Here is an 18,117-nt window from a genome sequence, read left to right on the forward strand (position 1 = left end):
AATAATTTTAAAGAATTTTAAAAGAGAAAAATAATAATAATAAATTATTATTTCAGGTACGCGCTTTCTTTTGGATTTTTATAAGTTTGTTATTTCTTTTTAACATTTAACAAACAAGAATTTTATTTTTTTTTGTTGCTTGTTGTTTGTTGTTGTTGTAAAAAGACCTGCCATTTATTATTTGTTAGCTTTGTTTCATTTTGTCTCTAAACTCTTTCTCTCTCTCTCTTTCTCTCCCCTCTACTTAACAGGTAATTTTGTTTGATTAACGGTACACAAAGTCAGGTGCTTGAATAAAAAAACTTTACGTGTAAAACACGTAACATACATGATGATGATGATGATGTTGATGATGGTGAATGACCTCTGTTGTCACAGTTTTTTTTTTTTTTTCAAGGTCGGTTTCTTTCCTGGAACACATATAAGAAAATGAAAGCTCTTCTCTCTCTCTCTCTCTCTCTCTCTCGTTTCACGTCATTAAAGAATAAATAAAAAAAAAAGAATGAAAGGGACGACCATTAAGAGATATTGTCGTTAGCGAGATTTAAAGATGACCTAAATTTTCTTTTTTTTTTTTTTTAAACATTAAATTATGACCGACAAAAAAAAAAAAAAATTAAAATGGGTTGATGGGGCAGGTTACGATGACGTTGTTAATAATGATAATGATAATAATAATGATGATAAAAACGAGGAATCGTATTGACCATCAACAACAACAACGAAAAAAATTTATAATTCGTTACAATAAAAATAAATTTTTATTGTTGTATTTTCCTCGTTGTCGTTTGTTGTTTGTTGTTTGTACAAACGAATATATAATGTTTGTTATCGATTCTTTTTTTAAAATAAAAATTTAAATTTTTAAACGATTTGAGGATAAAAATCCTCCCATTTTTTTACGTGACCGAGTTTTCGAGTCTTAAAGGCTTTTAAAAAAAATTTTTTTTTTTTTTCTTGACTTCATTGTTGTTGCAAAGTATTATTATTATTATTATCATCATCATGAATATGGTTTTTTTTTATTCGCAGGTAAAGAAAACGATTTTCTTTCTCAAAAAAAATTTAAAATCAATCGTTTTTGTCGCCATTTTTCTAGGAAGGAAGGATGGGGAGAAGGATGGAAGGATTATTAAGGTAAAAATTATAACCGTCGCCATTTTTTTTTTTTTAGTTTTCAAAATTAAAACGTTTAATTGATGATGCTCAAATATATGTGATTTTAGGTTAAAATTATTATTATTATTATTATTATTATTATTTTCTTTCAATGAACTTCGACCATTTTTTGTTTTGTTTTTTTTGGGTACCTGTTTTTATCATCATTTAAGATGATAAATTTTTTTTTTTTTTTTTTTTATGGAATGTGCAGTTATGCAAGATTCTTCGTCATGTTCCAAAACGTTGTAAAAGTTAAAAAAATTTTTATTTTATTTTTATATTATTATTAAAAAAACAAAATTAATGCATAACGTACATAATAATAATAATAAATTATCCGTAATAAATAAATCACGATTAATAAATAAATTATAATAAATAACCAAAATAAAAAAAAAACAAATTAATTATTTATTAAATTTATTATCCCCTTTTTGTTTTATTAAAAATTTATTACCCTTAAAAAAAACTCATTCCACTCGTAATAATAATAATAATAATTTATGTATTTATTAATTAAATTTTTAATAAATTTTTTAATTTTTATTTACGTTACGTTATCAATAATAAACAAAAAACAAATAAAATTTTTAACGTTTTCATATAAACGAATTTATATATATTATTAAATAATAATAATAATAATAAATTATGTAAATATAGATGAGAAATTATTACGATTGTATGTAAAAACAACAACAACAACAACATCAACGACAACAACATCAACAACAACAACAACAACAACGACAACAACGACCACCCTCCTTCTCGTAAAACCCTGACCATTTGAATAATTATTATTATTATTAATAATGCACGGACTGATTCTTACGCGGCGTATTATTATTATGTATCGAGGTTGTTATTACCATTATTATTATCATCATTATCATTATTATCATTTTAAAATAAATAAAATTAATTATAAATTAATATTTTTTGCAAAAAAAAAAAAATTTTTTTTTAGGGTCTATAAATTATTATTACCTCTTTTTCTTTTCTTTTTTTTTGTAAACGTATTATTTATTTATGTACATAATTTAAAATGATAATAATAATAATAATAATTAAATGAATAACCACGAGGAAAAGAGAAGGAGGAGGAGAAGAAGAAGGAGGAGATGGAGAAGAAGGAGGAGAAAAAATTTTGTTTTTAGACTATTTTGTTTCTTAGGTGTGTGTGTGTGTATGAATACTCGCAGTAACGTATTTAACTTATCAGGTACCATTTTTTGTATGTAAACCTATCGAAGACAGCTGATTCAAGGTAGTACAGACGAGTTGTCAGTCGTCTGGCCACTATCTGGGCGATTATTTCAAGTCCACGGCCAAAACTCAATACAGAGTGAGAGAGAGAGAGAGATAGAGAATCGGAGTATATCGGAATTAACCGCCGCATTTGTATATTATAACGGTTTTTTTTTGATTTGGTTTCGTTTGTTGTTTTGTAAAAGAAACATTTTAAAATAAAAAATTATGCGAATTGATGTTAACGGATAAAAAAAAGGTATTTATTTATTTATTTACTTATTTATTTATTAATATTTAAGGTTTTGTACCGAACTAAAACCGGAAATTGTAAAATAATTGTAAATTTTTTTTGATTTGTTTTGTAAAAAACTTTGTTTTATGTTTTAATTTAATGCGATTTGATAAAATGAAAAGAGAGAAAGAGAGAGAGAAACGAATTTGCAAAAGTGCGACAATTTTTTTTAAAAAAAAAATCCGTTCGCGTGAATTTTGCCCTCACGACAAAATTTTCGCGTTTGTTTTTCTTAAACAACAACAAAAAATTTAATTTTTATCGCTTTTTTCGCGTTTTTTTTTTTAAACTAAGCCGACTAAAAATTTTTTCTTAAATCTCGACGACGATGACGATGACGATAATGATAATGATAATAAAAAAATATATTTCGTTTGTTTAAAAAAAAAGGAGGTTAAAATAACAACGAAAAGCTTTTCAAAACGTTTCCTATTTTCAATTTCTCTCTCTCTCTCTTTTTTTTTTGTTTTTGTCGCAACAACAACACGACAACAATCATCGATGATTATGCGACAAAAAATTATATATTTGAATTAATTAACAAAAAAAAAAAAAACGAAAGCTTTCTTTTTTATTGTTTTACAAATTGTTTCCTTACAAATTTTTTTAAAAGCTTTTACGCGTTGTTATTGTTGTTTTCGAAAACAAACGACAAACATTATTACTTACAACGATTTCACTCACTTCCTTTAAATTATTTAAAAACTTCTTTTATTCATTTCCCCCCATTCGTAATCGTAATGAAAATCGATGTAACGATTTATCGATTTATCGATCGATAAATCGAAATCGGGAAACGAGTTTTTACAACTAAAGTTTATTGTCATTCTTTAGTTATTTATAAAGTTTCGCGGCGTTTTTTTGCGTTTTTTTTTAATCGACGACGACGACGACGACGACGTTAATTACGTACTCGGGTAATTGACACATTTAAAAAATAATAATTATAAAAAAAAATTCTTCATTCATTTTAAATGACCGTTTGACATTTAGAAATAATAATAATAATAATAATAATAATAATAATAATAATATTAAACGCCGCGTGACGTTATACATCCATTGTTTTTTTGTTTTTTTCGAGTAAAAAAAAAATGTTTGTTATAAATGTTTTTTTTTTTTTTTTTGAAACGAGAAGAATTGACCCGTGTGTGTGCGTGCGTGTGCGTGTGTCGTTTAAACTAATTGCATTAGAGATTAAAGATTAATTTTCATTTTCTTTAAATAATAATAATAATAATAATAAAGAAAAATGGACAAAATGGACAAAACTCGACGATTTATCAATGTGAATAACCTCATTTACTTTTTACTGCATTTTTTTTTTTTAAATTTTAAATTTTAATATTTTACATATCATTATCATCATCATCATTATCATTATTATTATTATTATTATTATTATTATTATTATTATTATTATTATTATTATAGTTATTATGTTTCTCTCACAGCTTTTTTTTTTTTTTACAGGGAATATCTTGATCTGAAAAATAAACGAACCGAATCGAAATTCCGACAAATTTTTCAACCACGAATCGGACTCATCTTTTTTTTTTTTTTTTTAAATTTTTTTGACGTTGGAATAAAAAGGAAAAAAGGAAAAAAAAATGAAGAAAACGTCAAACAACCGGAAATAAAAATATTTATGTAAGTTAAATATTTGACGACAAAAAAGAAAGTGAAAAAAAAAAGTTAAAAAGTAAAACAAAAACAAATCCGTGAAGCAGAAATGAATTTATGCAAAAGGTGAATAGTTGAAAACAAAAAAAAAAAAAAAAAAAATCGTGTCATTAGACAATTCGAATAAATGGAAAAGAAAAATGATATCGTCGAAAAGAAGATATAAGAATCAAAATTGACGACTGTCATCATACGTAAAATAATTTTAGGTAAAAAAAATTTTTTTTTTTTTTTTTTACATAAAACAAAAAAAATTCTTTATCGTTTTAATTCGTCGTAGATTTTTCCAGGGAATTTTTTTTTTTTTTTCAAAGGTTGTTAGCAGTGTAAGGAAAATTATTTAATGCATGTTAATGTAAAAGGCCATTAGCACTTAAAAAGTAATAACCCCCCCATAACATCCATCGTTTTTATCAAAGTTTTTTTTTTTTTTTTTTTTTTATTTAAGTATATAAATATTTGTTGTCGTTGGGAAAAAGAGAGAGAAAGAGAGAGAGAGAGGGGGAAAGAGAAAGAGAGAGAACAAAAACAAAAACGATTTTTTAACGCCGTCGTTTAGAAAAAAAAAAAAAAAACTTTTAAATCGTCATTTTTTCAAACGATTTTTTAAAAAAATTTTCTTTTCATTTTTTTTATTTAATTTATTATTACTCCATTAATTATTATTATTATTATCATCATCATTATTATTATTACGTATTTTTTTATTATTAATAATTAATTACTCGATGAAGTTTTTTTTAAATTTTAAAAATAATAATAATTTTTCAATTAATTTTTTTTCGATTATTATTTCTTCAACAAAAACAAGCAGAAGACGGTTTATTTCAAACAAAATGTGATTGACTAGTCAATGAATAATTTCTTTTTTTAAATAATTATCAATATTTGAAATTTATAATTGCAATAATAATAATAATAATAATAAACGATTATTAAAATTAAAGAATAAAAAAAAAAAAGAAAAAAAAAGAAAGAAAATCGTTTAAATGAATTTTCCATAAAGTAATAATAAAAATCCATAAAGTAATAAAAAACGTAAAGTTTTAAATATGACTCTTTTTTTTTTGTTTCGTAAAATATTTTTATTAATAAGAAAACATTAATTAATTAATTAATTTAAATAATTTAAAAAAAAAATGAATAAATACGTCGTTTATCCCCGCCCCCCTCTCTCCTCCCTTTCTCTCTCTCTGTCTTTCGCTCTCTTATCCTTAAGAACCTTTTAAACTGTACATTGACATTAAAAAGTAGGATAATATTTATTATTATTATTATTATTATTATTATTATTATTATTATTATTTAAACGTTAAACAACTGACAAGCAATAAAAACAAATGGACAAACGAATGAAAGAAAAAAAAAAGGTTTGTTTGTTCGTTTGTTTTGTTTTGTTTTGTTTTATTACTCTATGGAATGGAAAAGTTTTTTGTTTTTTAAATTTGTTTTTAATCGATTATTTAAAAAGTTTTTTTATTTTTTTTTATCTGAGTCATTTAGTCTGGAAAATTTTTACTCATTAAAATTATTCGAATATCATTTTGGAAATAAAAAAATAAAAATTTCTTCTTAATCAACCCTCCTCTACTTTTCTTATCACAATCATTCATTCACCTACTCTCTCTCTCTCTCTCTCTCTTTCTCTTTTTAAGGATGAACTACATTAATAAAGTTTTTTTTTCCGTTTGGGACAGTCCCAAACGAGACTCACCCGGATTTCTCGTTTAAATTATTACATAAGAAAAAAAACGAAAGTTATGATAAATCAAATGGGGGAAGAGGAGGGGGTGGTGGTGGTGGTGGGGATAGTAACATGTAGTAGCAATAGTAGGAGTCGTGACTTTTTTTTTTGAAATTTTCTTTTTAGTTTATAAAAACTTTCATTCATTCAACGTAAAAATTTTAAATTAATTTTTTTTTTTTTTTTCTATTTTTAAGTAAGAAAAGAAGAAAAGAAAAAAATGGACGATACGACAAGGATCAGAGAGAATCAACGTTAAAAAATTATTATAATCAGTGATAAGAAACATTTTCGTGAGTTTTAAATCATCATCATCATCATCATCATCATCGTTATTGGTTACTAAAAAATTTTTTTTTTAGTACTTTAAACCGCGAGTTTTTTTTTCTAAATTTGAAAATTAAATGAAAATGGCGACGGATTTTCGAATCGTCGGATTCAAAACAATTCAACATAAAATGACGTCGATACAAACGAAAAAATTTTTTTTTATTTTACAAATATTATTATTTATCACTCATCAAACTTTTGGATCATCATCTTCCGTTTGGATGCCACAATTCTTATCAGGTGGTGAGTTTTTATCATTATTATTATTATTACTACTCGTACCCGTTAAAGTTGTTGCGAGAGAAATCGAAAAAAAAAATTCCTCGTTCAATTTTCTTCTTTTTTTTTTTTCTCATATTTTTTTTTATAAAAACTTTATTAAATTACCAATCAGTAAATCGTGATTTATAATAATAATAATAATAATAATAAATAAATTACGCACGTGCGTACGTACGCACCGTAAAAGAATTTAAATTAATTCAGAAAAGAAAATGAGTCGTTTTACGGCGGTGCCAACGAACCGAATCGTCGAGTTATAGGGAAAAACTTGCTTCTTACACGGACGACGTCACATGTGTACACGCGCACGAACGCACACACGTGCAAACTCCACGTAAAAAATTACAAATACCAATCATCGTTAAAATTCGATTAATTTATTATTATTATTATTATTATTATTATTATTATTATAAATGCCAATCATATTATTATTTAAAAAAAAAAAAAACGCTCGAAGGAAATACAAAAAAAAAAAAAAAAAACGCGATGTTAAAAAAATTTTTTTTTTCTCTTTCTTTCTTTCTTTTTCCACGTGAATTTTTTTTTTTTTAAATTACACGAAAAAAATTAAAAATGGCGTCTCAATTATATTATTCTTATTATTATTATTATTATTATTATTACGTTTACGAATTTCCTTTTTTTTTTTTCGTTTCGAGATTGAAAATAATAGTTTTTTTCTCTTCTTCACATAATTTAAATTAATTTTAATTATTGTTGCGATGAGTTGCAAACGGAAAAAGTTATTCGTTATTATTATTATTAAAAGTAAAATTATACGTAAGGCATTGACTCATCATTATTAAAATGGTTGGCAAAGTCAACGTTAATATGGTCGTACGTATGCAGACACGCACGTACACGCACAAGCGAATCTCGTTTTGCGTACGATGAGTCAACACACACACAATTTATTATTATTAAAATTCATGACCCAAATTTTTTTTCTTACCGAAAATCGTTTTTTTAACTTCCTGTCCCCTCTCTTCCCTCTCTTTTCCTATTTCTAAATTTCTTATTTTTGATCGTCCCCCCCCCTTTAAATTTTTCTTTTTAAGCGACGACATCATATCGATTTAAAAAAAAAAATTGAGAACTCGTTAAAGTGTGTGTGTAGGGTACTACGTACCGTTATAACATTTAGGCTTTTATATTACGTTTCTCTCTCTCTCTCTCTTATATTTTTTTTAATAAGCGAAAAATATTATCATTATTTTTAAGTAATAATAAATTAAAGAAAATTATTATTATTATCATTTTTGGGCGAGGCGCGTTTGTTGTATACATCTCATGAATGTGAAGAGGGGTAGGGAAAAAAAATGTTACCACCTATGAAATTTTAATAAAATTATTCAGCGAAAAAAGAATTATCGTGTGAAAGTTATACGGAGATAAAAAGAGAGAGAGAGAAAGAAAGATTTCGAAGATGAGGTTATGAAAGGAGAGAGAGAAAGAGAGAGAGAGAGAGAGAGATAGGGGAGTATAAAATTCTTTGCTGCGGTTTGCAATATAAGGAAACAAAGGCTCAAACAAGATCCACACGCTTTTTCTCACCTTTACCCGCTCCCCTTGTTCCCCATTTGCCCCCCACCCGTTCCCCCCTTTCCCCCATTCCTATTCAAACTTCATAAATTATTCTATTTGAAATAAAAATAAAAATAAAAAAATTTATTATTTTATTTTATTGTTTGTTGTCACATAACTGGCCACATACAACCGTCGTTAAGTTGATGACAACTTTTTTGTTTGTTTGTTTGTTTGTTTGTTTGCGCACTTTACGCAAACACACGTTCGTCTTTCATAATAAAACTTAAATCATGACCTAAGTTTTAACTATTTTTATCATCATCATCATTATTATTATTACTTATTATTTAAAGTCAAACTTGATACGATGTGTCCGATTGATTTGTCCCGTTATATACTCAAGCAGTTTTTGCCTTCAAGCTCCTTCTTTCTTTCATACGTTATCATTATTATCATTATTATTATTATTATTACGTTAACCAAACAAACATTACGAAAAACAAATCCTCGTTTTCCCGTTTTGTTTGTTTGTTTGTTCTTTTCTCCTTTTGTTTTTCTTATTCGAGTACTTTAATTTTTAATCGATTTCGAATACTCGAAAATTGTTTTTTTTTTATTTTAACGTCGTCGTTTGTTAGGGAGGAGGAGGTGAAAGCAGAAGATGATGAGTCAGAGAGAGAGAGAGAGATCTTGATGTATGTCTTCTTTTCAGGTTTACACAAATATTATATATATATTTTAAACATAATAATAATAGTAAGATTTTAAACGCCTTCGTAAACACGAGGAAAAAAGGAGGGATCCCCTCTCTCCGTCAAACAAACAAACAAACAAACAAACGGAATAATTAACGGAATTTGAAACAATATTATATTCGTGTGCATATATATATATATATATACAAACACAAACAACCTGAATTCTGTGTACGTACTGAGTCAACATCGTCGTTGATTGTTGTTCCGGTTTCCTTATTTCTTTTATCCATTTCATTCCATTCCATTCCATTCATTCAGCAACTTTCTTTTTTTTTTTTTTTAGGGTTCGTATCTTACTGGGTTTGGCTAATGAAATTTTTTTTACGAAGAGTAAAAGAAAAAGAGGACAAGATTGTGACGTCATTTTTAATATAAAAAAAAAACGCGCGCATTTTGAATTTTTTTTTTTTATTAAATGCCGAATCGTGTTTTTTTTTTTTACAACTACCGTAAAAGATTTAATTACGAAAAAATTTTTTGCGGCGGTTTTAATAATAATAATAATAATAATAATAATAATAATAATAATAATAATAATAATAATAATAATAATAATAATAATAATAATAATAATAATAATAATAATAATAAAACGACTCGCAGATTTTCGCTTGTATTTTTTTTTTTTTTTTTTTTAAAACGTGGAAGAAGAAAAAAAAAAATTTTTTTGACGGGTGTAAAAATTTACTCAACCGTATCATCAAAAGGAGTGCGAAGGTGCAAATGGGGGGGGGGGGGGTGATGGTAAATTTTTTTTTACTGGTAGCAAATCAGGTCGCAAAATGGGTTCGCTTTTCCTGTCGATTATTCTGTCGAAAATTTTTTTTTTTGCACGCGTTGATTGTATTTTGTTGTTCAGTCTTCCGGTCGGTTCAATATCTTTTTACTGAACTGAAACAAGTTCAAGGACAATTTAGGGATCCCCATTCAAGGTAAATTTTATAACCACTCAACCGAAACGGATTAATTAATTATAAAATTTACTCAGCATAAAAATTTATTTCCTTTTATTACGTCAAAATCGAATCAAATTATTCTTTTGTCTTCTGCTTTTTCCTATTTCTTCTTCAATGTTACATCGGGAAACACTTTGCTGTCGTCAACGCGGTCACCTCAAAGAGAGTTATACTTTTTAATTTTACTTTTTGGAATGCTATATATACTATCATCATTATTATTTATCATTTTCTAGAGTTTTCGAGCTTATCGAAATCTTTCCAGCATCCGCTTTTTAAGTTTATCTATCTTTATCAAAGATTTTTTTTTTTATGGATGGAATCATTTTTATCGAGATGTTTTTTGCGTTTTCTTCTTCTTTCAAAAATTCTTTTAGCGATTTGATATCAGTGGGGGTCTCGAAAACGTTCAGAATAATTAGTTTTCTAGTTTTTCTTCTGTTAAAAAAAAATACCTTAAACCTTTTTTGTTGTCAAATTGAATAAAGAAAAAAATATAAAAACTAATTAAATAATTATAAATAAGAAACCCGAAACAAAAGGGGTTTTAAACTAACTTGGCTTATGTCATTTAATGCTTTGCACAGGTATTCAGGTAGGTATCGATACTCTAATACCGTTAGATTATCAAAAAAAAAAAAAACGAGTACAGGAAATGTAAATTGAATTCCACTAAAAAAAAATATTACTTAGCTTATCATCGTCATTTCATGTTTTTTGGATGAGAATTTTTTTTTTTTTTTTTTTTTTGATGTAATTCTAGAATGTTTTTAACTAGAAAATTGCAGGAAATAAAAATTTCGTGGTGGTTTTTTTTTTATCTTACCAGAATGATCCTATTAGCGTTTCAATTATTTCGAGTATTTATCAGGTGTAAGAAAAAACAAGAGGTTAGATATTATGTTTAATAATAATGTATCTTTCTTAAATTCTCATTTTTTTTTTTTTTTACGTTAGTAAAGACTCAGGTATTTTATTTAATAAAAAATTATGTTAAGGTGTAACTTTGATACGTCATGTTTACAATATTAAACATTCCCACATTGACCCACATTCGAATCGAGCGTAAGTTTTTTTTATATAAAAATGTTTTAAAATAAATAAATAAAAAGTGATTGTCATGTTTCAGGTCATGGAAGAAACATTCGGCATCTTCCTTGCGTGAGTAGGAAGACGGGAGAACAAGGGATTTGCATGTTTGCGTATACGTGCATGAAATCAAATGGTACTCATTTGGGTACCTGCATAGATAGATTTTACTTCGGATCGTGTTGTAAAATCGAAGGTGGTAATAATAATAACGATTTATTAGTGGATAATCACATTAACTTTCAATTGATAAATAATAATCAAGTTTCGTCATCGAACGTTCACGATAATAATAACGTTCAAAGTGTGCCGACAACGTCACTGCCTAATTTATTAGTCAATAGATATACGGTGACCAGTGATGATGATAATAATAAGTTAAGTACTTTACCCAAAACGGAGTCGCCGCCACCATATTCGGGTTCTTACGGTGGTGCCTTCAATGGTGAAAAGACTGAAATTAATTCGGCGCAACAATTAGTAACGGAAAGTTATACATCAACTCCGAACACGGAAAAAATATACATTCCTGTTTTAACGTCACATAAACCGAACAAAACGGAAAATGTTAGCTCAAGTTCAGGTTTTTTCACGACGCACGGGTCAAGTTCAAGTATATTTAGTAGTGTAACAAAAAGGCCAACGTTACAAAATCAGGGTTTAGCGAATAATACGTCATCACATTACGTTCAAATAACTACTCCATCGTATTTTCTGTCGACGTTTCAAGTCGTTCACGAAAATAATAATAATACCTATAATGTAATTTCAACGACGAAACCTACAACGAAAATATCAGGAGTCAATAACTCATCAACGACTGAACCGGCAACCACGTGGACTCCAATCAAACACGTAACGACAACGTCTTCCACGCAAATAAGAAAAAATACAACGACCATTTCATCGAAACCTTTCTCGTCGACCACGACGAAAAAACCTTACAAACCTATCAAACCGATCACGACGACGAGAAAACCTACGCCGACTAAAAAACCAACTCAAAAACCAATAATAAAACCTTCTGGAACGACAATACAAACGACAAAGTTGCCACCGGTTAAAAAACCCACGCAAACAACCCAAAGTAATAGAGTGACCACGACGAAACCGACAGCTCCTATAAAAAAACCCATACAACCAACTAAAAAACCAGTTTTTTCATCACCCAAACCGACAACATTTAAACCGGTAGCAACCATCAAACCTCCGGGTTCGTCAAAACCGACAATAATAAAACCTTCACCGTCAAAACCTGGCATATCAAAACCTAGTTCTCCAAAACCCGCAATCATTTCAACCACCCATCATCGACCAACACCTACCCGGTCTACAACAACATCAAAAACAACATTTTTAACGAAACGTCCATCGACGACAACAACAGTACCTCCATTTACAAGACCCTCCCTTAACACTGTATCTATGCTCACGAGGCCGACGTCACAGTTTGGAATAACAACTTTCCGTCCGGATTTATCACAAACAACAACAACAACCAAAAGGCCGGATATAATGACGGAATTTTTATTAACAACCTTTAGTTACGTTTCGGAAAATGTTGAACCAACAACCATTCAACCGATGACGGAAAATGTACCATCAACAATTAGCAACGAGATACCATCATCAGAAAATTTATCTGAAAACCAAGCGGAAATGCAAGAAGAAAACACAAACATTATATCTCAACCGGGTGTATCAACAATTCTTCCAGGTTCAGTCATTCAAACTAGTTCTTCTACGAGGCCAAATGACACAACAACAACAACAACAACCAGTAAGAATTATTTAAAAAAAAATTTTTTTTTTTTCTTTCAAAATAATTATTTTACATGGTTCTTTCACCGGTAATTTAGTTTTTTTTTTTTTTTTTTAATTATACTTCCTATTTATTTTATGTTATTAAAAAAAAAAGTACCTGAAATTAATGGCAATTAACAAAAATGAACAAACGACAAACAACAATTTTATTATTATTGGCAATGTCCCCTTGATAAAAAAAAAAACGTTTTTCTTATTATTTTTTCAGTACCGTTTTTTCCGGAGGGAGGAGTACAAAAACCGGAAATGACAAAACCACCTTGGATAGAAATCGTACAAAGCACAACTCCTTCTCATACTTCAGTTTATACAACTTCAAAAACAACAACAACAACAACAAAAACAACCTCAACAACCTCAACACAATCAGTTCTTTCTTTATTGTCCGGTTTGAACGTTTCCGACTACACTCAAGGTAATTTTTTTAAAAATCATATTTATTGTTCTAAAACGATCGGTAATTAAAGTTTGTATGATAAATTATACTAAAAAAATTGGTGGGGGGGAATAGGGGGGAGAAAATCGAGGTCGATTTACACCCTTGGACCCCCAAAAAAATTATCATTTACGTTAGCGATCATGCGTAAAATGATTATTTTTGTTTTTTTTGTTATCACGGTCATCTTACGTTACTATCACACTACAATAATTTGAAACAAAAAATTACCGACCGGTAACAAACAATAATAATAATAATAATAATACTAAAATTTTTTTTTCTATTCGAATTCGTTACGATGCGTATACGCAACAACATCCAATTACAATCATTATCATTATTATCACGGTTCGTAATTAACAAATCCGGGAGTTGTAAAAAAAAAAAAAATTTTATTTATTTATTGTTATTTTAACGAATTTTTTCTTATCATTCTCTTAATTATCATTATTATTATTACTATTATTATTATTATTATTATTATTATTTTATCACGTGTTCTATTGTAAAAATAATTTTCGATCCGACTACGGAATCGGAAAATCCCGACGTACGTTTTTTTTTGTTTTGTTTTGTTTGTTGTGTGAACGAAACAAACGAGGCCGGTAAAAAAAAAAAAATTTGTAATTTTTTTTTTCATTCGGTTACATTTTGAACGTGTCGTAATACCTGCCAAAGATAATAATAATAATAATAATAATAATAATAATAATAATAATAATAATAATAATAATAATAATAATTTTCTCGTTATTAAAAAAAAAAAGTAGTTTTACCATCCATACAATGACCCGGTATCATTTAATACATATATCAGACCAATCGTAGTAATTTTTATAAAAAGTTCAGTAAAAAAAAAAAAAATTTTATCCGCACGCAAATACGTTTGTAAATTTCTTTGTTTATTATTATTATTATTATTATTATTATTTTATTCATTTGTCATCGTATAAAATTAATAATCATTATTATTATTATTATTATTATTTAAAAAAGGATGATGAAATCCGATAGTTCGTCGTCGTCGTTTTTTTTCTTATAAAAATTTAATTTATCCATGCGGATGCATGAGCGTAATATTAATAATAATAATAATAATAATAATAAACATTCGGATGCCAAGGTTGGTTGAAGAAAAGAGTTTTGTTTGGATGAACTTAGTCAATTTAAAAAAAAAAACAACTTTTAGAAGACAAAAAAAGACTTTAAGAGTGTTCAGAAAGAGAGAGAGACAGAGACAATCGGCGATTTTGTTACCGATATTTGTTGACGGCCATTTTTAATTTTTAATTTCGTTTGTTTGTTTGTGTTGTTTGTTTTATTCGAATAGTTTTTACTTAAAAAAAAAAAAAATTATTAACGAATTAAATCGTTCGGGTTACTTTTTTATATAGAAAATGTAACAAAAAACAAACGCGTCGGTTTTCTATTAAATTTTCTTTACGATTAATTTTGTGTTTGTGTGGGGGTGTGCGCATTTTTAAGCTAAACTAAATTAAAAATTGTACTCGATAAATTTATAAAAATTAATAATAATAATAAGTATGAATAAATAATTATAGAAAAATGATTATTTGTTTTAACCAAGTTAGGTTAAGTTGACTCGAATTAAATGTAAAAATAATGATTTTATTTGATTGGATTTGTTTGTTTGTTATTTTGTTTTTAATTAAAATAATAAGGGAAATGTATTTAAATGGTGGAACAAACGACACAACAAACGAAACGATTGAAAAATTATTTAAAAAAAACATAAACGAAACGACGACGACGACAACGCAATTAAATACGACTCTTTTATTACTTTCAGTTTGTGGACGAAGATTATTTCCACAATCAAGAGTTGTCGGAGGTGAAAAATCAACATTTGGAAAATGGCCGTGGCAAGTAAGTCAAAATTATTTTTTTTTTATAAAAAAAAAACATTAAAAACCAACATTTAAGTCAATTAATTTTTCTTATTTCGTTCCACTTTTTCCCTTTTCCCTTTTTAAGAAAATTTGTCTTTTTGGGGGGAAATACCCATTTAAAATGTAGACTAATAACGTTTTTTTTTTAAAAAAAATGGCCACCGATTAAAAAAAGCATTTAACGTTTTTTTTTGATTATTTTTTGGAATTAAAGTGAAAGCAATTTAATCTTAAAAAAAAAAATCTTTTTAAACATTTTCAAAATGGCGACTGTGTGCGTTAGAAAAAGTATAATAAATTAATTATTTATCTATTTAAAGATATCATTAAGGCAATGGAGAACGTCGACTTATCTACATAAATGCGGTGCTGCTTTACTTAATGAAAATTGGGCAATTACCGCCGCTCATTGCGTCGAAAAGTATGTTTTTATTGTTTTTTTTTTTTTTTTTTTTAAAGTTGTCAGCACTGTTAAACGGTTTTTTTGTCATTTATTTTTTCAGCGTACCGCCGAGCGATTTGCTGTTGAGGTTAGGTGAACACGATTTATCTACGGAAGATGAACCTTATGGATTTCAGGAACGAAGGGTTCAAATAGTGGCTAGTCATCCTCAATTTGATCCTCGAACATTCGAATACGATTTAGCTTTATTAAGGTAAGTAATTTTTTATAAACAATTAAAGGTAATAATTATTAGGAAGTAATAAGATAAAAACAAATACGTCATCATTTGCGAAATACGTCATCATTCGAAATATTTACGTCGTTTAATCCTTAAAAAATTTTATTATTATTTCAAATTTATTTATAAATTAATTATTTACGCCGTGTTTAACTCGTGCAAGCACACGCACGCATATGCCTACTATTTAAAACAAAAGATAAAACTATTTTTATTAATATAACAATAAACGCGTTCAATTATTATTATTATTATCACTATTTTGATAAAATGATTCGGTCGATGAATACAAAATAATAATTTTACTATTATTATTATTATTAATTATAAATTTTTACACAATGAGTTAAAATTAACGCCCTGATTATTATTATTATTAGGTTTTACGAACCGGTTAAATTTCAACCTAACATCATACCCGTTTGCGTACCTGAAGACAATACGAATTTCGTGGGTCAAACTGCTTACGTCACAGGATGGGGCCGTTTATACGAAGGTTTTTATTAAAAAAAAATTTTTTTTTTTACCTCCCTCTTCCTCTCTCTTCCTCCCTTACCCCCTTCCCCCGGAATTTATTTAAGAACGTTTTGTTTTGGTTTTTTTGCAGATGGACCACTTCCGAGCGTTTTACAAGAAGTTTCCGTACCTGTAATAAATAACACATTGTGCGAAAATATGTACAGATCGGCAGGTTACATAGAACACATACCCGAAATATTTATTTGCGCGGGTTGGAAAAAAGGTGGATTCGATTCTTGCGAGGTACGTGGTACTCATAATAATGATAATGATGATAATAATAATAATAATAAGTAGGATCGTTTCGGCCCGTAAACCTAAATTACATTTTTATATTATTAATTTAATTTAAAAAAAAAGGAATTCATTATACATATATTTTTTTACCGAAATGTTAATTATTATTATTATCATCATTAAAAAATTAATAGCGACGTGGTAGCAGACAGGCAAAAAAAAAACGGTAAATTTTGTTTTCAAAGTGTTTAAAATTAATTTTCACTTGAGTGTTAAATAATTCATTGATAATTCGTTTCGCCAAAAAAAAATTTTGTTCTTTGTTAATTATTTCCCCAGTGGTAATAAATAAATAAATAATTTTAATTTGTAATTTACGTCAATTCGAAACGTTTAATTTTAACTGGAGAAAACTGGAGAAAAATTATTTTTTGGGGGAGGGCGGAAAATTTTTTTTATATTTTTTAAAATTTTTTCTTTATTTTTTTTAGGCATTTTTAATCGTTTAATAAATCAATGTCCGTTTTCAAATAGTTTCTGGAATGTTTTTTTCTTTTGTGCCTGGAGAAATTGATTTTCACCCCCCCCCACTCACCCCTGCCCGCCCCCGGAAAAATCAATAAGGCGATTTATTTTAGTTATGGAAAAAAAAAGTAATTTAAAAAATACGAAACACGTCGGAAAATTGAAAAATCGATTTTTTCCTTATTTTTTCCCCATTTTTTTTTTCTCCAGCCTGGAGAAGATTTTTAACCGGAAACTCGTTCGTCATCTATCGAGTGATAAGAATTCAAAAAAAAAAAGGATAAATTTATTTTTAAATTTTTTCCAGGGTGATTCTGGTGGGCCGATGGTCATACAAAGACCTGATAAAAGATGGCTACTTGCTGGAGTCATATCTTGGGGTATTGGATGTGCCGAACCAAATCAACCTGGAGTTTATACGAGAATTTCAGAATTTAGAGATTGGATTCATCAAATATTACAATTTTAAATTTTCAACAAACAACAATAAAATCACGTGGTTGCCATTTTTTTAAAAAAATTAATTAATTAATAACGGCTCAAAAACATTTTTCTCATTAATATTTTTTTTTATTTTTGTTTTCATCGTGAATTATTATTTAAAAAAAAAAAATACAAAGCAGAAGACAATTACGTTATTACTACTATTATTATTATTATTATTAATATTATTATTATTAATTGAAAGGTCTGTGATCGTAAATCGCATTTAATTAATATTTTTATCATCATCGTCGTCGTCGTCATCATCATCGTCATCGTTATTTATTAATATTTTTAAAATTTCCAATATTATTGTTATCATCATTATTATTATTATTATTTTTTTTTTTGGAATGGTATAATAATCGGAAAAAATTATAGTACGATGATGATCGTAAATGATGATGATGATAAAATA

General features: G+C 27.4%; 1 protein-coding gene across 1 annotated transcript; it reads left to right on the forward strand.

The window, feature by feature from the left end:
- Nucleotides 1–11,184: 11,184 nt before the first annotated feature.
- Phum_PHUM374530 (tripsin, putative) lies at nucleotides 11,185–17,685 on the forward strand (the record flags this gene model as incomplete). Its single annotated transcript, XM_002428247.1, has 8 exons — nucleotides 11,185–12,622; nucleotides 12,749–12,775; nucleotides 15,153–15,229; nucleotides 15,573–15,673; nucleotides 15,756–15,908; nucleotides 16,316–16,431; nucleotides 16,543–16,697; nucleotides 17,524–17,685. The coding sequence occupies 8 exons, from the start codon at nucleotides 11,185–11,187 to the stop codon at nucleotides 17,683–17,685; spliced, it is 2,229 nt and encodes a 742-aa protein (XP_002428292.1).
- Between the last annotated feature and the right edge of the window lie 432 nt (nucleotides 17,686–18,117).

Source organism: Pediculus humanus, genomic scaffold (assembly GCF_000006295.1).
Source record: "Pediculus humanus corporis 1103172107823 genomic scaffold, whole genome shotgun sequence".
In the NCBI taxonomy this organism is placed as follows: Eukaryota; Metazoa; Arthropoda; class Insecta; order Psocodea; family Pediculidae; genus Pediculus; species Pediculus humanus.